At 44.2% G+C, this 23,709-nt stretch overlaps 1 protein-coding gene across 1 annotated transcript in view; it reads right to left on the reverse strand.

The window, feature by feature from the left end:
- Positions 1 to 3,274: 3,274 nt before the first annotated feature.
- The window catches only part of LOC311244483 (extracellular matrix protein 2), a 114,295-nt gene continuing 93,860 nt past the window's right edge, over positions 3,275 to 23,709 (reverse strand). Inside the window, exons 9-10 of the mRNA XM_084334021.1 lie at positions 17,919 to 18,245; positions 3,275 to 5,824 (exon numbers count right to left, since the gene is read on the reverse strand). Of these exons, the coding sequence (XP_084190147.1) occupies positions 5,644 to 5,824; positions 17,919 to 18,245 (508 nt within the window). The 3' untranslated portion in view covers positions 3,275 to 5,643. The remainder of the gene's footprint in view (positions 5,825 to 17,918; positions 18,246 to 23,709) is intronic.

A 23,709-nucleotide genomic window follows, 5' to 3' on the forward strand; every position in this document is an offset into this window, starting at 1 on the left:
CACAGTGATGCATTGTATAGTCTGATGGCTGTTGGAATGAAGGACTTCCTGTGCCGTCAGGGGTAGGGGTCTAACACTGTCAGGGGTAGGGATTCCATTCCCTTTGTAGCTCACTGGGTAGAGCAAGGCACTAATATTGTCAGGGGTAGGGGTTCCATTCCCTGTGTAGCTCACTGGGTAGAGCAAGGCACTAACACTGCCAGGGTTACGGGTTACATTCCCTGTGTAGCTCAGTGGATAGAGCAAGGCACTAATACTGTCAGGGGTAGTGGTTCCATTCCCTGTGTAGCTCACTGGGTAGAGCAAGGCACTAATATTGTCAGGGGTAGGGGTTCCATTCCCTGTGTAGAGCAAGGCACTAACACTGCCAGGGGTATGGGTTTGATTCCTGTGCTGTCGTTTTGGATGAAAGTATCCACCAATCAACATATATCATGTTATATCATATCATATATCAACAATAACATACTATGTTATTACATATTTACAATAAGTTAGATAATGTATTATATACTGTAGATGATGAGGAACCTCACTGTCTCTCATCCACAACCCATTTTCTTTCAAAGTTACTTTGAGCTTTAACTCTCATTCTCATTCATATTCCACAAAAAGGAGGAATAATTTACACATCCCTTTCTGTAGAACCTCTGTTGCCAAATTCTCATTTGTATATCAAGGTGTTGTGCTGTGGAACAGTATAACAAATTAATGATTTCAAAGCAAGCCTTCAATTAACCCAAACTCAATTCTAATTCTAATTATTCTAACTGAGATATGATTAATATATGAATTGCTCCAACCAATGCCGCTGTTATCTTATCATGTCTGCAGCGGCCCGCCTGATCTCAAACCTACCGAAGTCAGCCCATGTCACCCCACTTCTTAGGGACCTGCACTGGCTCCCCATTGCCGCACGAATCTGCTTCAAGGCCCTCGACCTGGCATACTGTGCGGCAAAGGGAACCGCTCCCACCTACCTCCGGTCAATGGTCTCTAACTACACACCCTTAAGACCCCTACGCTCTGCATCTTCTGGCCGTCTCAGACCCACTCCTATCCGAGCTCCGGGAGGGTCATCAAGGAGAAGCCGCCTATTCTCAGTCCTTGCCCCACAATGGTGGAACGAACTGCCCACCACAGTTAGGACAGCCGAAACCCGTCCAATCTTTCACCGTCGACTAAAGGCACACTTTTTCAACCATTATCTGAAATGAAAAATGTTATACTAACCTACACTGTAGCACTCAACACTTTGATGACCATTGTTACTCAGCTGATTTGTGCCCTTCCTGATGACTTGTCATACAGAACTTGTAAGTCGCTTTGGATAAAAGCGTCAGCTCAGCGGTGCCTTGAGATTTAAAAATATATATATATATATTTTTTTTAAATCTTTTTGGATTACAGAAAATTATCACTAAAGTGCTATCTGTTGCAGCTGCACTGTTTTCCATGAAAATACCATATTTGGATAAGTTTGACCATTTCTCAAAATCTGAAAATCATTATTTAATAAAACACAGAAAAGGATCACCAAGTTACTCTGGATAAAAAAAAACTTTACAGACAACATTGAGACAAAGCTTCCTGACACATCTCCATCCAAACTCTTGGAAGAACTCATTGAAATCTCATCTGATACCACCTGGAGAGCTAGTTTCAGAGTGTGGTGCTGAGTACCAAGTATCTCATAATGCAGCAGTTAAGGTGTTGATACCATTCAGCACCACATATCTGTGTGAAGCTGGCTTTTCATCCATGACAACTGAAAACAAAATATAGGGCCAAGTTGAGCCTTGAGGACCTTGAGTTTGCCTTGTCAAAGATCTCCCCACGTATTGACCGTATTATTAGCCAGCAGCAGCAGACCTCGCATTGAGCTAGAAATGTCCACTGAGTGAACGAGTGCTTATTTTCTGTATTTATTTATATTTTTTGAGAAATGGTAACTTGGTGATCCTTTTCTGTAATAAAAAAAATACATGATTTTCTGTTTTTGAGAAATGGTCAAACTTATCCAAATATGCTATTTTTATGGAGAACAGTGCAGCTGCAACAGATAGCATTTTAGTGCTCCTTTTCTGTATTTAAAAAAAATACATGATTTTCAGTTTTTGAGAAATGGTCACACTTATCCAAATATGCTATTTCTATGGAAAAGTGTGCACCTGCAACAGATAGCACTTTAGTGATAATTTTCTGTAATTTTATTTAAAGAAATATGCTATTTGATTTACTACTACAAGCAGTGTAATGTCAACAGTACTAAGCCATTTAGACCTGAAACACCTGTTAATAATGCATTATATAGCCTGCATATACACACAAATGTGTTTCCCGGTTTCTTAAATAAACAGTATTTTGAAAGCAAGCACTTTTGTCATCATTAGCATAGTAGCAAAAAAGACAGGACCGGAAAAGTCTTTATCGTATGTAGGGGTGCCCTGGAATATTTTATTGAAAACAGGGGTGCCTTGGCAGCAGAAAGGTTGAGAACCCCATGACTAAATGTAAAATGTAAATGTCACTGTTACTGTTTGTTATTATGTCTTATTACATGGTGTTTTCACATTCGCTGAAATGCTTGCTTGTGATTGGTCAATAGCGCTCGTCAGAGGTCCGTTATTACTCGATAACGGACCTCTGCCGAACAATAATGACCGCTGTACGCAGCTGTTCGCAATCAAGCCCACTGACACAATGCATCAGTGCAGCCAATCAGACACACCTGCCAGCTGCACTGACAGCAGAGTGTGTGTGACGATGACAGCGGGAGCGACAGAACAGAACTGCGTCTGCATTTGATCTCGTCTTCTCGATGTAAAATTAATTAGGTATATTGTTAGTAAGTTAGCCATGTAATAAGCGGGATAATGTATAGCTATACGCGATCATTGTCGCAAAATAATTGACCTTCACTGTCAATGTGTCGGTCAATTATTTTGCGACAATGACCTCGTAGCTATACATTATCCCTTACATATTTGTGTGTCTGTGTTATATGTCTGCATGTGTATTTATTTAAATGTGTGTATGTGAGTTGATGTGTACAGATTCTTCTTCTTTTTTGCCCAAGTATGATATAGTACTGTGTTTCTTGAGGCGGGGGTCTCTTGTTAGCACCACAGGTTCTATGACCTCTCCTGCACATCATTATTCTTTTAAATCACCTTATTAAATGTACTGTTTCATTTGTAAGTGTAAATAAACTAAACTCAAACTAACCTGAATATTTTTTTATTCACATATAAATACAGGTTATGCAGGATATGAAGACACCTATAAACAGTTTATCCTGAATATGACCTGGAAGGGGACATGGGCTGGTGTCCGCTGCCCACAGCGCGCACGCAAGTGCACTCAGCGGCACGCTGGACCACACCAAAGCCTTCAGCGAGGACAAAAAACAGGTATGTTGATACAGTTCTCAACATGAGTCATAAACCGTCCCGTTTCCACTGTGCTTTTGCTTCGCTCTCGTCCTCGTTCATCTACTGTATTTATTACTACTGTCACCAGAGTCATAAAAAAAAAAAAAAAAAAAAAAACATGTATAGCATCGAATTTGAATTGATAGAATTCTCATCCGAATCAACAGGATTTTGTATAGGCCTACCCTTGTTGTTAACCCTTTTTCAGGTCTACGTTTTATGGTATCTTTTTCTACAAGTCTATAAGCTTTCAATGGCCGGTAGCCGTAATGACATCATCATTCGAATGTTCAGCTCCCAACATTCTAATCTCATATGTTGCCACGAAATGTTTGATCATGTAATCTCCTTATTTCAGGAGTTCACTATGACAAGACTAATCCATAACACACAAATGAGGCCTTTAGACAAAGCCCTATATAATTTAAGTACATTTTAAGGTTATCACATGACTAAGGATTTCAAATACCTTATGTACACTAATAGTTAAAGGCCCGATCTGCAATCCAAACATAAATAATCCCACCACCAAAAGAAAAAAAGGAATCGAGACTCTTCTCTAGTTGACTGGTCGAGCTCCAGTAATTATTATTGTGCATGGTCCTTCATCTGAAGACTTCAGAAAAGCAAAACGGAGTCATTGGATTCTCTTTTGAGCAGGCGGTGCTCGGTTTCTTTTTTCCTCAATGTTTATTCTTGATAAGTTGGAGAGAGGAGGCAGAGGGACACCAGAAAACACTGGATCAAGAACTTTCAAAATGGAGGGAAAACACATGGCAGCTTGAGTGCCGCGCGGCTACAAGTCTCAGAATACAAACAAAGGAATACATTTCTGAATGTTTCATGGAATGTAGACACTCAAGCGCCCATTTCTTCAGCTGGAGCGGGTAAGGAGACTTTGAAAAGGATGGACACACTGACTGTTGCCGGGGGTTGAACCTGTGACATTCCAGTTACAAGACAGTCTCACCGGGACGTTAAGATGAAGGTTATTAGCGATGGATAGTGGAGGAAGGAAGATGAATGAGAAGCAGGAAGTGGGGCACCAGCTACATGGTCCCTTCAGGTATGTACAAGTCATGTACAGTACAGCTGACCTTACCTTAACCCTGACCTTACCTTAACCCTGACCCCACCTTAACCCTGACCTCACCTTAACCCTGACCTCACCTTAACCCTGAATTTACCTGACCTCACCTTACCCCTGACATGACCTTACCTGACCTCACCTTAACCCTGACCTCACCTTAACCTCATTGGAACCCTCTTGTGCCCATTGGACGCGGTACACGGTTTCTAGTGAATCCCTTATCAAAATTATTTTAGTAATCAGGGCTTGAAACTACCACCATCCTAATGTTGATCAGTTTTACAGTTTTCAAGGGTGTTTTGTTAAGTATTTATTATTTATGTCCCCCACTCTATTCCCCCCACATATTCCTTTGTTTCCTTTTGTGCACATAATTTGTTCTGCATTTAAATTTTTATTTGTGTATGTATTATTTATCTAATGTTCTGTCTGTGTAATAAAAGGAAAACAATTATAATAATAAAACAAATAAGAAATAAGAATAAATAAAACTAGTTCTTGTTAATAAACATACTGTGTTCAAGCCAATCAGCAATACCCGCTGAATCACGTGCGCGAGCTGCGGCGCTAAAAGAAAAGTACAACGGGGCTCTATGAAGAAACCATGACACTCCCCTGTACTTTAGAACGATTCAACAGAATCCTTATTGTAAGGCAATAGAAGTGATTATTTAAGGATTAGAAAATGCTACTTTTCTAATTGACTCAACCCTTTTTTTCTTCTTTCTATCCTTCAGTTAATGTAATTTTATTTATTGTATTTCCTTTTCTTATTGATTTATATAAGTTTTTGTTCAATTTAAAAATAATATAACAGACTAAATTGAACATAAATGTATATACTTTGTTTGTATTATATGTATATATTATATATTTAATGGGAATTTAATGGGAAGTATAGATACTTATTTATATATTATTAAAAAAATATTTTTACCCTTTTTATAAAAAAAAACTCAAACACATTGTTAAAAAATACAAATAAAGTTGCTTTGTGTGGTGTGTGTGTGTGTGCGTGTGTGCATGTGCGTGCATGTGCATGTGCGTGCGTGCGTGCATGCGTGTGTGTGTGTGTGTGTGTGTGTGTGGGGGGGGGGGGGGGGGGGGTAGGGGAGAGCGCTACTCGTCGTCTTCCTCGTGGCTCTGGGGTCGCAGCAGGACACCGTGGTAGTGCTTGATGCAGGAGAAGGCGGTCGGGGGGATGAGGCGGCGCTGGATGAGGTTGTACTCCAGGTGGACGGTGACCAGCGGCGAGTCGTCCCGGGCGTTCGTGTCGCACAGGGCATTCATGGGAACGTGGCTGTACATGTGGGCAGGAAAAGGGCAGACATTGTTTATTAAAGAATAAAAATAGCCGTTTAAAAGTTCCAGCGATGGAGTCATCGGACGGTTTATTTGTCTTGACCCAAGAGCACAGTGGGTTCTTAAATGGCAGGGTTTCTTTGTGCTAGTAGAATATGAGATGCCTGAGCCGTTTGGATGACCTGGTTGGTTAAATGGGAAATAATTTAGGAGGCGTTACAAAATGGTAAATGGTGCATTTATATAACGCTTTACAATTTGTTCCTCACATTCACCCATTCACTAGTGAATGAACAATCAATATTTACAGTAGCTACTATGTCAGGTTCATTACATGTTTATGTAACCTGATTAAGGAAGGTTAAAGCGACATTGTGTAACTTTTCTATGAATTAATCAAGTTCTGGAGCGTGTACAGAACAAATTGAGACCATTGGTGCTTCAACGCACCACTCACTTTTGCTGCTCTAGCCTCAATGGTCTAGTAGTGTGACAGGCTTAGTCAGCGTTCTCACGATACCAGACGTACGCCTATAACGAATGAGATGTGACCATTTCTTCACACACAGAAGACACAGTATGTCAAGAAAGACTTGGTTTAGCTGTGAGCTGGATATTATTCTATACACCTGTGTACAGTGATGGTAACTATACAGACATATGAATGGAAGCATACTGTATATGGAGCTAACCTAGCTGTAGGCTAAAAACACCTCTCCCTGAGTTATAAGCTAGGCTAGTGATCCGTATCCACTTCCATTAATTTGTGCTAAGCTGGGCTAGCTTGCAGAGAAAATTGGTATCTATCTTCTTGTCTGACTCTGGAGAAGACGGTAAGCGCATTTCACATAATGTTGGCGTATTCCTTTAAGCATTATTATTGTGCCCCTTAAAAGTAAAGTGTTACCAGTATTTGGTAGGTCACCAACAATATTGCCTGCCAACAGACAGAAAGAGAAAAAACATTCATGACAAAGTCTAATATTTGAGAGAATTGTAATTTTACACGTTTGTTTATAATCCTATAGAAGTAGACCTCTAGAGTGGGACGAGAGCCCAGAAACATACAATTGACAGACGACAGACAGACAAGGGACAGACAACAGGCAGACGACAGATAGATGACAGGCAGATGACAGACAAACAACAGGCAGAAGACAGACAGACGACAGGCAGACAATGGGTTTGTAATGTGGATAGACACAACATGTGACATCCTGGAGGCCACATACCACAGATGTAGATCTAGATCTAGATGTAGTTGTTACGTTTTCGCAGCACAAAGGAATGAGAGGAATGAGCTGGGATGAACAGTGTTTGTGGGTGTGTGTGTGTGTTCTATGTGCTATATGGTTGACTTTGTATTCCCTCCTAAAGAGAGAAAGAGAGAGGGGGGCAGAGGTAGAGAGAACAAAAACAAGACCTGTTCATGGCCTTTGTGGGCCTTTCCAAGGCATTTGATAGTGTGCGTTGTGACTTATCGCTGCTGGCGGAACAAAACCTTGTAACTCCATTTATTTATTTATTTTTATTTTTATTTTTTCAACTCAGTAGATCATCCTCCATGTGTGTGTGGTTTTACAAAGTCTACACAATGGGAAAGCATTAAACCAATCATCTGTCTAAACCTCGTAACTCTATTCGCCCTCAAATCTGTGTTCGTTTTTTTCATCTGCTGAAAAGTTGGGTTTTTGGAGTTACAAGGTTTTGTTCCGCCAGCAGCGCTATGGAAAGTGCCTCTGCAATAATGTGGCTGCTCTGTGAAGTCCAACTTCCTGCGGCACTTCCATGATGGGATGGTGGCCAAGGTGACAGTAGGTGTACTGTCACCTTGGAGTAGGTACTGGTGTGAGACAGGGATGTGTCCTCGCACCCGTCCCCTTTAAAATCGTTCTTCTATTGTGTTATGACACTTCTGCGCAAGAAAATGGAAGATTGGAAGAAGTGGGGTGACCCTGCGCTTCAGACTGGATGGGAACTAGTGCACTGCAACCTTGCCCAGGCCCGACGGGGCCCGGCCCGGCCCGGCGGGTTCGGGCTGGGTAGGGCTTTTTTTTTAATAAATAATTCGGGCTCGGCCGGGCCCGGGCACCGGCGTTTTTTTTTTTTATTTATTTTTTTTTTGCGTTTTTTTTAATATATATATAACTAGGATAACCTTCGTTTTCCTTAAGATTCGTTTTCTCTTTTGCGCCAGAGAAACATTTGGATGTAATTACCGCAGCGCGCAGGGAGAACTCAGGGGACAAGTTCAACTCGATTGGTTGTGTTGGAATATAGCCAGTTGGCGAACGTTTTAATTTGTTCTTGGGATGTATGTAGCCGGTTGGAGAAGTTTTGTTAACGTTGTTCAACGCGTTGCTGACGTCGTGGTGAGTGATGTTTATTATTTGCTGGGTCGCTACCTGTTTTGTTGTGCTTTTCATTATGTTGCTCTGCTCGAAATCTGATTTCTGTTTTCTGTTTGTTTGTATAGTGAGTGACTGAGTAGGCTATTGTGTGTCGTGTGTGTGTGTGTGTGTGTCAAAGAAGATTCTATAGCCTTCAATACGTTTTACGAGGCTGATGTGTGAGTCAGTCTATAAGCGAGCACTGGGAGAGACGGCATTCTAATAAGAGCGAAACAGGCTATGTAAATGCTTCTTAGTTTTCAGCGTGATATGCGTTATTTAGGCAGACCTATTGGACATTTTCGTTTTTGTTTATTTATTAAGTTAATATATAAAGTGTTTAGAATATTTAAAACAAAAAAATTATTTAATATTTGGATATAGCTATAGAATGGTTGTTAGTTTTCAGCATGATATGTGTTATTTAGTTAGACCTATTGGACATTTTCGTTTTTGTTTATTTATTACGTTCATATAAAACCGTGTTTCGAATATTTAAAACAAATACAAAAAAAATTATATTTGAATAATAATAATTTTTTTTTGGTTTTCACGTGGGCTAGGGCTTAAAATATTATTTACAGTCGGGCTTATTTTTGGGCAGGGTCTGAAGTTCACGGGCTCGGGCAGGGCTCGGGCTTTATTTCAAGGCCCTTGCAGACCACTAATGGGAACCTCTTTTATCAGGAGGCTCCAAGATACAACAAAGTTCTGTATGCATACCGGAGCTCCAGTAGGCTGATGATTGCGCCCCCTTGTGGTCTACACACCAGAAACCCTGCAAGCCACTCTTGCAGCTGCTGTGAGGGCATACAGCAGAATGGAAGTGTCCTCTGCCAGTGGTCATCAAAACCACCACAGAAACTACTTCTCTGTCGCAGATTCCCAAACATTCTCCAAGAAGACTACAGCATTGACCAAGATGTCCAAAACCGGATCAAGCAGGCCATCTTCCTTTAGATGGCTGAGGACAAGTCTTCAATAACAACCTCCATCTACACGCCAAAAGTCCCTCCAGTGCATGTTAAAAGTGACCTGGCAGGATCATGTAATGCACTCTGTGGTCCTTCAGAGAACCGGCTGTAGGAGCATAGAGGCCACCATGTGGTCCTTCAGATAACCACCTCTAAGAACATAGAGACCACCATGTGGTCCTTCGAGAACCAGCTGTAGGAACATAGAGACCACCATATGGTCCTTCGAGAACCAGCTGTAGGAACATAGAGACCACCATGTGGTCCTTCGAGAACCAGCTGTAGGAACATAGAGGCCACAATGTGGTCCTTCAGAGAACCAGCTGTTTAAGTAGAGGCCACCATCAGGCACCAACTGAAGTGGCTCAGCCATGTCATCAGGATGCCAGCCAACCGCCTGCCACGCAAGACCCTGTTTTATCAAGCTTCAGTTTCAGCTGGGCCGCCGTTCTGCAGGTGGTCAGAAAAAGAGGCTGATGGACCAATGGAAGACCTCCCTAAAGAAGTGTGGAATAAATCCTACATCTCTGGAAGATGCCGCTGGGGATCACTCCTCCTGGCATGGAGGAAAGGAGAGAGCAGTGGAGAGGATCATTCTCCTGGCATGGAGGAGGGGAGAGAGAAGTGGAGGGGACAGTATTGTAGCTGTGCTTAGTGTTGTGTCTCACCAGACCATCAATTTGCTCTGGACATGCTCCAGAACTTGAGTCTATAAAAAAATTATATTATAGAAAATAAAATAAACTAGACAATTCCACGGCGGCCAACGAGAGAGGGTCTCTTGCGAGTCTCTATGACAAACGGTTCAAAAGATACAAAAAGGGGGCGCGGCCTAAGACTATGGGGCGTGGTCAATATAGACCAATGAAAGAGGATATCCCTACTGAGTACAATGGCACAACCCGCAAGTGTCTACGAGAAAAACTGTTCAAAAGATACAAAAAGGGGGCGCGGCCTAAGAATAGGGAGCGTGGTCAACATAGACCAATGAAAGAGGATATCCCTACTGAGTACAATGGCACAACCCGCAAGTCTCTACAACAAATGGTTCAAAAGATACAAAAAGGGGGCGCGGCATAAGAATAGGGGCCGTGGTCAACATAGACCAATGAAAGAGGATATCCCCACTGAGTCCAATGGCGCCACCCGCAAGCCTCTACGACAAACGGTTCACGAGATATGAACCACCAATGAATGTAGAAGTCAGTACTGAGTGTCATTCATGTGCCTGTCCCTTTAAGTGAAAGATGTGTTTTTTTTATTTGTTTATTAGCAATTATGTACTGTATGCAGGTGTCAATTGACTCAGTACAAACAAGGCTTAATTGATTCAAATCCTAACTGACGCAAATCCATCCCCAATGCATTTCAATGAGGCTGCGCTTCCTTCACTCTCACCATAATTAAAGCAAAACGATAAGAGATGAAGCTTAGTTTTTTTTACATGAGCACTTGAGGAAGTTCATGAAGGGTTATGTGCGATAATCAGGGTTCTTACACCTTTTCCAAAGCAAAATTCAAGCACTTTTCAAGCTTTTTCAAGGTGCCTTTTCAAGCTTTTCCAGCATCTTATGAGGCTGTGGTAAATTAAATATTTACACAAAATGATCATTTCACTTCTTCCATCACATTAAATCAGATGTTTTTGTGCTATAAACAACCAAAATGATGTAGACATGGCATCCTATATAACCTGGCTGAGCCAATATGAAACAATCACTCAAAAATCACCAGATAAAACTTTAATTTCAATAAAATATTTACTGAAAATGTGAAAAAGTGAACAGTCTTTGAGGTAGGCAGTCAATCAGCTCCTTGAGCTTTAAAATGTATACAAAATCAAATCAAACTAGAATTGTTATATAACCCCCCCACAGTGGTGTGTTCAGTTGGTACGTCCCAGCAGGGACCAGGATGTAAGCTATATGATGCCCATGTTATTGGTTGCAATACAGACGCACAGTTGACACACGCTATAGTCTCCTCTCTTGTTATTTCACACAAACAGCTACCCCTAGTAGCTGGCTTCTTATGATGCCGACATAGACATATTTTCAGAGTGAATTTATTAACTCACCTTACGGTGTCGCTTGTCGTTGTCAACATGAACAATAAACATAGCCGTCTGTGGCAACGCTAGCTCACTAGCTAACGTTAAAAAAAAAATAATAAGCTTGCTAACGTTAGCTCACTAACGTTACTGGGATTAAAGCAAGCTTTCAGGAGGGGCGGGGGTGCCGTGGCGAGGCTCGAGAGAGGACTCCTCGTCATTTAGCGTGAAAGGCGAAAGCAATTAGGCGCTCTCCGAATTTTTTTTGTGTATCTAAAAACCTAACTATTAAGTCTTTTTATTATGAAAGTATACAGTGCAATTACAATTTCAATACCTTTCCAGCACTTTATACACAATTCAAGCACATTTCAAACCTTGAAAACACCACATTGAAATACAAGCATTTTCAAGGATTTCCAGCACCCGTACAAACCCTGGATAATGTGTAATTCCGTCGACAATTGTGCCCCGTGTCGCCATCGGAAGACAAGGGAAGGAACGGTGAAATCACAGATTTCAGCTACTGTAGAGTGGAGAGGCCATTAGTGAGACCTGGGCCAATAAGAGAAAAAAAAAGTGTTCACCATCCAATTGCTGAAAAAAACTATTCTTACAGAACCAGATGTGAAGAGTTAATGATACCAAATCACAGTATGAAGGTCTTGAGGTCTTTATGTGGTCCTTTGGAAGTATTTTTGAACATTTATTTTTATTCAAGTTCAATTCAAAAAGTGGTCTGGTAATGGTAGAGCTGCCGTGGTTAGTAACTACAATCACGTCACGCCCACCACAGAGGCAAGCTGATCACCGCTCCACCGCTGGGTTCTCTTCTCTTTATTTTAGGCCTATTGTTTATGTTCCAATTTTTGGCTTGTAAATGTTATGTGATCTGAAATAAATGCAATGTTATTAATATGATTGTATTATTATTATTATTATTATTATTATTATTATTATTATTATTATTATTATTATTATTATTATTATTATTATTATTATTATTATTATTATTATTATTATTATATTATTATATTAATATATTTATAATTTATTTATAATTATATAATAATAATAATAATAATAATAATAATAATAATAATAATAATAATAATAATAATAATAATAATAATAATAATAATAATAATAATAATAATAATAATAATAATAATAATTAATAATAATTGTGGAGTCTATTTTCTCATGCCATGTGTTTGAAAGTTTTCACTTACAGTTGCACAATTTATGTTCTGATCGGAGAACCTGCCACGCAGAGCGCCTGTTATTTTTCTACAACGGAGTTCGGCGATTTGCGAATCTGATTGGCCAGTGTCATTTCTGGTCATGTGACACGTACGCCCAATCGTGGGACCGCAAGTTTCTACACTGGTTAGGCTTAGGCGCTCGTTCGAAGTCGGTTAAGGTTAGAGTTTGTCTTAGAGCATGGCGATAGAACGCCTGCCCTGATTCCGACGGTTAAGCTTAGGCACTCTTTTGAAGTTGGTTAAGGTTAGGGTTAGGGTTAGGGTTAGGCGATAGAACGCCAGGTGCTTTTCAGGCTGTTCGACGCAGAAATGGGCAAAGACACAGCTCGTCACGCTATTGGGCGCACATGTCACATGACCAGAAACGTCAGTGGCCAATCAGATTCGCAAATCGCCGAACTCCGTTGTAGAAAATATAGGCGCATCCAGAGCATGCTTTTCAACTGAGAGAGAAAGTGAAAGTGAAAACAGAGAGTTGTGGAAACAGAGTTGTGAAAACAGAGGGTTTTGGAAACAGAGAGTTGGACAACTCCAGCAAGAGGATTTTGACTTGTTTTTGATAGTGTAACCTTGCCACTTTTGTGCCATTTATTTCAGACCAGTGTTACTTTGTCTTGTGGATGTATGTCTATTCACACCAGCTGTTATGTACCATGAGCCTGATCATTCCTGTGTCACTGGGCATGCAGGTGAGGGCTACTAATTAGCTAATTGCTGCTGATTGGTTACCTGCTGGCATGGTTAAAACCAGGCCTTCAGACACACATGCAGGTCTGTCTGTGGTTAGAGGGAGAGTTGTCACGTTCTTCTAATCCTTGTACTTGAGTTTATACCAGTAATTCCTTGTTAGAGTAGCATTTTGAGTTTAAGCACGGGTTTTGGTGTTGGTTTGCACATAGGTTGCGTGCCTTTGAGCCAGGGTCGTAACAATTGGGCGCTCGTCCGGGATTGAATTTGGAAACAAATACCCCTAGAAATTGTTTGGTGTTTTTTTTTGTTTTGCATAGTGTGTCATGGTGCTATGGTGTGGGTGGTGTTTGTTACATATTGTGTAACGTGGGGGCTTGAGCCGTTTCATCAAACAGGTGAGTATGCCCTTATTTGTTTGTAATTTGATGTGACTACTTATGCTGTTAAAATATATAGTTTAGTGGGCACCACATGTAGGTAGGGACATTGTTTTCTGGTTGTTTGTTAGCTTCCTGTGCACCACATACTCCTGGGGCAGTCAGAGAAATTATTAGTACCATCTACTTGTCTTGGACCATACCATATACTTGACGGGTGGATGGTCAAATATGATCTTTGGCTGGTAGCAGGTGTGGTTGAAGATGGTTAGGTCTACAGGGCATTAGCTTAAGGGTAGGTAGAATAGGGGGCCAGAAAACACAGGTAGTGTGGTAGGGCCTGATTTAGTGTTTCTTAGGGTAGACATGTGGTGGGCCGGTTTTGACTGCAGTTTAGATGTAGAAGCGTAAGTAGTCATATCAGGTTAGAAGGGGCACCTGTTGGAATTTGTTTGTTGTATTTATTTTGTTTGTTTTGAGTGTTTGGTTAGCATACCTGTTAGCACCTGACGTCCTGCGTGTATGACACGTCTATTTATTTCAGGGTGGTTGTTTTTTATTAAATTTTTTGCAAACTAGAAAGGTGCGCTCCGTAGAGCACACATTTCCACCGCGTCCCCTTCTGGTTATTAGTATTGGCATTAGCATTCTTTATGGTTCTTCAGTGGTTCTTCAGTGGTTTTGTAGTGTTTCTTCAGTGGTTCTTTAGTGGCTCTTTAGTGGTTCTTCAGTGGTTCTGTAGTGTGTCTTTAGTGTTTCTTTAGTGGCTCTTTGGTGGTTCTTTAGGTAGATTGTGTGTATGCTAGGGTGCTTTTGGCAGCTTTTTGGTGACTCTAAGGTGAACGGGTTGTGGCACTGGTGCAGTAAAGATGGCTTCCGTGAAGGATTTTGTTGATCACCCTTCTGATGAGTTGTTGGAAAGGTTTTCCAAAGAACAGCTTCTGGAGCTTGCTGTGCACTACAAGGTAGAGCTTACTCCCAGTGAGAAACATTTGAAACCAACTGCCTTGAGTGCTTTGAGGGTTTTGCTCGTTAGGGAGCAGGTGCTTGTGGCGAGGGTGGAGGAGCCTACTTTGTCTGACGCGTCTCCGCTGCTATCTGGTGCGGAGGGTGAGTGGAGGCTTAGAGAGTTGGAGTTTAAGGAAAGACAGCTGCTACAAGAGCGTGAGGAGAGGAGAGAGGAGCGTGAGCATGAGCGTGAGCGTGAGCTTAAGGAGCGTGAGCTTAAGGAGAGGAGAGAGGAGCGTGAGCTTAAAGAGAGGAGAGAGGAACGTGAGCAGGAGCGTGAGCTTAAGGAGAAACACATGTTGCTGGAGCACGAGCGTGCGCAGAAGGAGCTTGAATTTAAGCATGCTGCCTTACAGGCGGGTGCTCTGCATTCAGAGTCGCGTTCCGGTTTTGATGTCAGCAAAAATATTAGGATGGTGCCTCCTTTCGTTGAGAGGGATGTGGAAAAGTATTTTCCCCTTTTTGAACGGGTGGCAACCACGTTGAAGTGGCCTGATACGGCCTGGACGCTGCTGCTGCTGCAGTGTGTTCTTGTTTGTAAGGCGCAAGAAGCCTATACTGCTCTGTCCCTTGAACAAAGTGCTGACTATGAGCTTGTTAAAGCTTCCATATTGAGGGCTTATGAGTTAGTCCCCGAGGCCTATCGTCAGCGTTTTAGAGGTTATCGCAGGTCGGAGGGACAATCTTATGTTGAATTTGGAAGAGAGAAGGAGAACCTGTTTGACAGGTGGTGCACCTCTCAGAGAGCAGAGTCAAGAGAGCAGCTTAGACAGTTGATTCTCCTAGAGGAATTTAAAAGATGTGTTCCTGATACCGTGTCCACTCATCTAAACGAGCGTAGGGTATCGAAGATAGGCGATGCCGCTGTCTTCGCTGATGAGTTTGTGTTGACACACAAGTCAGTTTTTTTGGAGGACTACCGTGTTGAGTCCAGGGATAGGCGTCCTGTTCAGGGGGGCCGTTTCCCAAAACCTGTGTCTGCTGGTCAGTTAACTTCACCTCCTAGGCGGGGTGGTTCTGCTGGTGCATTCCCAGAAGGGATTATCTGTTTCTACTGTAAAGAGCCTGGTCATATCGTTGCTGGGTGCCCGGTGCTTGAACAGAAAAATGTCAGAACGGTGGCTCTGGTAGAAACCATATGCAGAACACCTATGCCAACGTTAGAGGGTGGTGGGGAAAGTATCAAACGTGTGGACAAAGAGCTTGAGGGTTCCTCAAGATTTATGATGGATGGATTTGTTTCCCTGACTAATGCGCTAGAGTCCAAACAGGCTATAACAATTTGGAGAGATACCGGTGCTTTTCAGTCCCTCATTCTGGAGGGGATTTAGCCGTTTTCAGAAAACTCTTCTTTGCATTCCGGTGTCGTTGTTCGGGGCTTTGGGGGTGGATTTGTGGATGCACCTTTGCATGAGGTCACGCTCAATTCTCCCTTAGTATCAGGCAATGTTGTTGTGGGGGTATGTTCTCACATTCCCATAAGGGGGGTGTCCTTCATTCTAGGGAATGATTTGGCTGGTGACAAAGTGGTGGCTACTCCAGTTGTAACTCCCATTCCTGTGGTTTCTGAGGTCCCTAATGAGCTGGCACAGAAACATCCAGGAGTGTTCCCTGTGTGTGCTGTGACACGGGCAATGTCAAAGGACAAAAGTGATGTTGTTGATACTTCGACTTGGGACATTACACTTAGTGACACATTCTTTGTTGAATTGAAAAGTGTACCTGTTGAGAATTTTGGAAAGCACACTGTGGATGTACCTCTGCATAATGATTCTCTTGATTGTGCCTTTGTGTTAGGCCCGGTGGTGAAACCAGAGTTGACATGCGTGCCGGAGAGGCATGTGGCAGGAGATGATATGGCAGCGCAGTGTCTCAAGGTCTTCCCAGCCTGTACGGTGGCTGGGGCCACGAACGAATTGGAGGATGAGTGTGGGAAGGATGCTATGAGAGGTGCTGTTGATTCATGTGACACCGTTCTAGTTGAAGAGGCTACTAGGCCTGACTTAGGCTGCCAGCCTTCCCACAGTAGCTCTATTGTCCCTAATGTTTCACTTGTGGGCAGGGATGGTCCCAGTATGTCAGTTGATGATTCTGACATTGATCCACGTGTCCACACTGATTCTCTGCCATGCACTAGGTGTGATGGTCAACCTAGTTACCCGTGTCCTGTGGAGCAGGAGCCGCCTTCGCGACCTGGTTTGTTGAGTGGCAGCCATTTTGATCAGGACAATGTTATTTTGGGTGACGCCATTTTAGATGGTGTTCCAGACGTTTTTGTGACTGACGTACTGCCATGTTCCAGGGACGGTGGGGCTGTACCTGAGGCGGTACATCCTACTCTGGATGTTCACGGTTTGCAGTATCCTGAACTGCCAGTGCCAGGTGGGATGGATATGGGCGCGGTGGTGGTATCAGTGATCTATGGTTTTTGTTTTTCTGTGTTCTATTCTGTTGAGCGCAGTGAGATTAGTTCTCAGATTGATTTTGGTTTGCAGTCTATTTTTGACAGGTCGGTATCGGTGGAGGGGCCTGTTGAAAGGGAGCATACAACACGGTTGGTGGTCGTGTTCGACAGGGGCCCGCCCGTTATCGCTGTTGTGGTAGTGGCCCTGACGACTAATGGGTCACAGTTGTTTTTTTTGTTTATGGGTTTGATGTGTTGTGGTTGCCTCTTGGGCAACCAGTTTGGTGGGGGAGGTGTTATGTACCATGAGCCTGATCATTCCTGTGTCACTGGGCATGCAGGTGAGGGCTACTAATTAGCTAATTGCTGCTGATTGGTTACCTGCTGGCATGGTTAAAACCAGGCCTTCAGACACACATGCAGGTCTGTCTGTGGTTAGAGGGAGAGTTGTCACGTTCTTCCAATCCTTGTACTTGAGTTTATACCAGTAATTCCTTGTTAGATTAGCATTTTGAGTTTAAGCACGGGTTTTGGTGTTGGTTTGCACATAGGTTGCGTGCCTTTGAGCCAGGGTCGTAACACCAGCACACCACCCTGCGGCAAGGTGCCATATTCCCTGATTAGAAGTGAACGAGCCAGGCTACAATGGGTCTTGTAGTGAAACCTTACTTCTATTGTTTGGGAACATTTGAGCTTTGAGTCAGATGAAGATAATTTGGATGAGGCAGTGTGCCCCATTTGCAGAAAGAAAATCAATGTCATGTGAGGAAAACCTAGCATTGCATCTCACCCACGGCTGTAATGATTGTTGCTTCAACTCCTGGTTGAGCCGTTCATTGTTTATTATAACATAATGTACATTATGTACCTTTTTTCCTGTGGTCAATTAGTACTTTATTTTCATTTTCAGGTGAGACTGTGTGTGGGGGGGTACCTGATGAAGTTGTTGTTGAGTCTGAGGAGCTGCAGGTTTTTCAGTCCCAGCATGCCACGGGGCACAGATCGCATCTGGTTGTGGTCCATCAGCAGCTCTGCCAGTGAGGAGGACAGCCCCACGAAGGACACGCCGTCCACGCCGTCGTCCTGCAGCCTGTTGTGGGACAGGTGGAGGGAGTCCAGCCCGGGGTTCATGTGTCCGAACACGTAGCCGGGGATGCGCTCGATCTGGTTGTGGTGCAGCTGGAGCCGGAGCAGGGCGGACGGCAGGAAGGATGGCACGTGCACCAGCTTGTTGTGAGACAGGTCCAGATACTCTAGCTTCCTGAGGCCAAGCAAGGGGGGAAGATAAACAAGGATGAATAAAAAATGTATTAAAACAATTTTGAAAAATCACCTTTTCCTGTGTGTTACCTTATTTTTACAGAATAATGGGTTTTCCCAGCACTGAGACGATTTTAAATATGTGCACTGTGCCTTTTCTGTTCAGCTGTGACAAGAACCCTCCCTCTTGAAACGAGCCATTCCGAATTGCAGCCACAATTGCCGAAGTTACTAATATGCTCCTGCACATCCTGGAGCACCAGATGTCCCTGCTGCAGGTGCCGGACTCTACCTGCAGGTGGATCACGGACTTCCTGACTAACAGGTCACAGCGGGTGAAATTGGGAATCAACATCTCCGATCCCAAGTCCATCAGCACTGGCTCCCCACAGGGCTGTGTTCTGTCCCCACTACTATTCTCCCTGTACACCAACAGCTGCGTCTCTCTGCACCCCTCGGTCAAACTCCTGAAGTTTGCGGACGACACCACCCTGGTGGGTCTCATATCCAGGGGGGACGAGTCCGCCTACAGGAGGGAGATCGAGAGGCTGCTGAGCTGGTGCAGCTGCAACAACCTGGACCTCAACGCCCAGAAAACAGTGGAGATGGTAGTGGACTTCAGGCGGAAGGCAGCCCCCCCCACCCCGATCATTCTGGGAGGCACCCCGTGGCCTCTGTGGAGTCCTGCCGCTTCCTCGGCATGACACTCTCCCGGAACCTGAAATGGGAGCTGAACACCATCGCTCTCAATAAAAAGGCCTGGAAGAGGATGTACTTCCTACGTCAGCTGAGGAAGTTCAGGCTGCCGAGGACCATGATGGTCCAGTTTTACACCGCCATCATCCAGTCCATCCTCACCCTCTCCATCATCACCTGGTTCCCTGCAGCCACGGTCAGAGACAAGGCCAAGCTGCAGCGGGTGATACGCTCGGCGGAGAGGGTGATCGGCTGCCCCCTTCCTGTAATATTCATGCCTTGAATATATCATTTTACGACAGGCACGCCAGGCGCACCTCCCTGTTATGTATACCTGCACAAGGGGTCCTGACAGTCAGTTGGCTGCCAGCCGTGGATGGAGTCACACTCATGCTTACCTTTGCAATAAACCTCTTAATGTAATCTCTTCGTCCTGAATGATTATTCTCTTTAAATCGAATACGACATGGTGTCAGAAGCAGGATGAACATGGATATCAACGGAGTCCCGTCGCCACGGATGAATTGGGATTCTCTGGACTTACCGGGAGAATGGAAGGAGTTCAGACAGCACGCGGAGCTAATGTTTTCGGGCCCACTTAAGAAGAAAGGAGAGGACGAGAAATGTAGCTACCTGCTACTGTGGAGCGGAGAAAAAGGGAGAGACATTCACAACACATGGACTCTCAGTGCAGATGAAGCAAAGGTATTGAAGAGCTACTATGACAATTTCTAAGCATACGTACTTCCAAGGAGGAATACGATTTTCGCTAGGTACAAATTCCATGAAAAAACCCAGCAACCTAGCGAGTCATTTGAACAATTTGTCACTGCATTGAAACTACTCGTGAAGGACTGTGCATATGCGAACAATGATGAGATGGTTAGAGACCGTATAGTGTTTGGCATACACTCAGCAAAAGTAAGAGAGAAACTATTAAACGTTGGATCAGACTTGTCATTAGACAAAGCGATAGATATAGCTAGAGCCCACGAGCTAGCACAATCTCAGATAAAGAGCTTTACTGGTGCCATGAGCAGCGCGCAGGAGCAGCTCGTGCACGAGGTGCACAGACATGAACAGAAGAATACCGCCCCAGAACAGAGTGGACAAAGAGAGAGCGAACAGAGCGAGCGACACAGACACATGAAGGAACTGTGGATACTGTGGGAGCAGAGCTCACAAGGAAGGAGATAACTGTGCAGCTAGAGGGAAACAATGCACAAAGTGTGGAAAATGGAACCACTTTGCTATAGTTTGCAGGGCCGGTAGTTTCAAGAAAAGGTCAGTACACGAGATTAGCATGTGCTCTGAGTCAGGTGAAGAGTCAGACGAACTATATGTAGACACCGTGACAGACAGACGGTTTGATGAAACAGAACAAGCTTTCGCAGACATACAAATAGGAAAACAGGGCACAGAGCTTAAATTTAAGCTAGACACAGGTGCACAAGTAAATGTAATTCCTTTGAGAGAGTATCACAGTTTGCAAGATAAACGCAAAATACAGCCTACTTCACGCAGACTGACAGGATATGGTGGAGAGAAACTAGTAGTAAAGGGCACATGCACGTTAAAGTGTAAATACAAAGAGCGTGACATGCTGTTAGACTTTTACATAGTAAAAGCTACAGAATATGGAAGACACACAGATCATCGCTAAAGTCATCGAACCAACAGAGTGGGTCAGTGTACTGGTCATTGTTGAGAAACCACGCACAGGCAAGCTCAGAATATGTTTGGACCCTAAGGAGCTAAACAAGGCTATCAAGCGCCCGGACTACCCTCTGCCGACACTAGAGGACATCACACCCAGACTAACAGGCGCACGCTATTTCAGCGTACTGGATGCAAGGTCGGGATACTGGTCCATCAAGCTCTCTACAGAATCATCGAAGCTGACGACGTTCAACACAGATTCCTACGATTACCGTTTGGGCTCACTTCTGCCCAGGACGAATTCCAATGGAAAATCGACGAGACATACGAGGGACTGAACGGAGTAGCAGCTATAGTAGACGACATCCTTGTCTATGGCGCGACCAGAGAGGAACACGACAAGAATCTACATGCAATGTTGGAGAGATCACGGGAGAGAGGCGTTCGGCTCAACGCAGACAAGTGCACCATCGGAGCCACCGAAGTGAGCTACTTCGGGCACGTCCTTTCAGCTGACGGCATGAAGCCTGACCCAGGCAAGATAGCTGCCATCAAGGAGATGGAGGTGCCAAAGAGCCGTGCAGAACTGGAGACCGTGCTAGGTATGGTCAACTACCTGGCGAAATTCGCCCCGAGCCTCTCCGAGATCAACGCACCCATGAGACAGCTGCTTAAACAATCGAATGAGTTCCTGTGGGACGTGCAGCACGACGCTGCATTCAAAAAGATGAAAGACATACTTACCAGTGAACCGGGGCCAGTCCTCATTTACTTTGACCCAGATAAGGAGCTCAGCTTGCAAGTGGACGCATCAAAGTATGGTCTGGGTGCTGTGCTGATGCAGGAAGGAAGGCCCATTAGCTACGCATCCAGATCACTCACAGACAGCGAGGTCAACTACGCACAAATCAAAAAGGAGATGTACGCAGTCCTTTATGGATTCAAACGCTTCCACCAATATGACTACGGTCGCCATGTTGTGGTGCAATCTGACCATAAGCCCCTGGAGTCGATCATGAAGAAGCCGATCGCCGCAGCCCCACCGCGGTTACAGAGGATGATACTACAACTACACAAGTACAACTTCACGATCGTGCACCGCCCTGGGAAAGACATCCCAGTTGCCGACACACTGTCCAGGAAATCACTCACCTCTCAAGACGACGGACTCAGTAAAGGGATGGACCTTCAGGTACACATGGTGTACAACAGCCTACTTGTACACGGTTACAGGAGATCAGAGAAACAACAGACAATGACACACAGCTAAAGCTGCTCAGCCAGGCTATCCTGGAGGGATGGCCTGAGGAAAGAAAACAATGCCCCCAGAACATCACCGAATACTGGAACCACCAAGATGAACTATCCAAAACTAATGGAATCATTTTCAAAGGAGAGAAAATAGTCATCCCTACCAGCCTCAGAGGAGAGATGCTGATCAAGATCCATGCAGGCCACATGGGCATGGAAAAATGCAAACTGAGAGCACGAGACATCATGTTCTGGCCTGGAATGGGTAAACATATAGAGCAAGTCGTGGAAAAGTGCTCAATATGCCAAGAGCGCCGCCCATCAAACACCAAGGAGCCCATGATGCCTCATCGTATCCCAGACCGTCCCTGGCAGGTGGTAGGAACAGATCTCTTCAACTGGAACAACCAGGACTACGTCGTGACCGTCGACTATTACAGCAGGTTCTTCGAACTAGACAGACTTCACAGCACCACATCGGCAGCTGTAGTCCACAAGCTAAAGGCAGCCTGTGCCAGGCATGGCGTCCCAGAGACTATTGTCTCAGACAATGGACCACAATACAAGTCTAAAGAGTTCGAGGCATTCGCCAAGTCGTGGGAGTTTACACACGTCACGTCAAGCCCACATTATCCGCAGAGCAACGGACTAGCGGAGAGAACTGTGAAGATGGCAAAATCACTCATGGACAAGGCTAAGGCAGACGGAAGAGACCCGTACCTAAGCCTCCTGGAGTATCGTAACACCCCAGTCGACAACTTCAAATCGCCGGCACAGCTGTTGATGAGCCGCAGGCTACGCTCAACCCTCCCGAGCACCAACCAACAGCTGCGGCCAGGGGTAGTAAGCCCCAAAGATGGACATGACAAGCGAGTGCAGAGTCAACAGCACCAGAAGAAATACTATGACAGGTCAGCTAGACCACTGCCCCCACTACATTGTGGTGAATCTGTCAGGCTCCAAGAGTATGGACGCTGGAGGCCAGCAGTAGTCATACAAGCAGCCGACACTGCGCGGTCATACCACGTTCGCACCCAAGATGGACGCGAATACCGCCGCAACCGCAGGCACCTGAGGGACACAAAAGAGGAACATTTCCAGGACAGCGACGGTATGCCAAGTCCAGAGAGCGTCGATCAACCGCCGGAGACCAACGACCCTGAACTGTCAGGGGACTCAGAAGCGAACTCAGCTTCATACTACACCAGATCCGGCCGACCAGTGAAGCCTCGGGACGTCTTAGACCTATGAATGTACAGGGTGTAGGCGGATCGCTGCCCTATTATAACACCGCTATACCCCATTGAAAAAAATAAATAAATTAAAAAAGGGGGTGGTGAAATGTAACAGAATATTAATGTATACTGAATCTATGACTTACTTACCTTGCTTACTTGTCAATATGCTCCCATTTTGTTAGCAAGTTAATTCTACGAATAAGAGCTGCATATGGTAAGAGTGGTGAGACACACGATCATATAAGCTTTGAATACATACCTTATTCACAGCTGAAGTACTCAAATATTCAAGCAGACTTTCCAGAATAAGAGTGCACACAATACGAACTGTAATACCTTTGATACAAGAATCTATTTTTTTATGTTTAACATATTAATCTTACCTGTTTACATTGCCTGGTCCTGACACAGTGCAACGCACATGGTTATTGTTTACAAAGAAATTCTTACAGAGTATTGCACAACTTTTCTTTATTTCAATTTTGTTCATAGCTTATAAAGCTTTCTTTAAAAGAAGGAGGATGTAATATTCATGCCTTGAATATATCATTTTACGACAGGCGCGCCAGGCGCACCTCCCTGTTATGTATACCTGCACAAGGGGTCCTGACAGTCAGTTGG

The sequence above is a fragment of the Notolepis coatsorum genome (genome assembly GCF_963971535.1).
Source record: "Notolepis coatsorum genome assembly, chromosome: 17".
In the NCBI taxonomy this organism is placed as follows: domain Eukaryota; kingdom Metazoa; phylum Chordata; class Actinopteri; order Aulopiformes; family Paralepididae; genus Notolepis; species Notolepis coatsorum.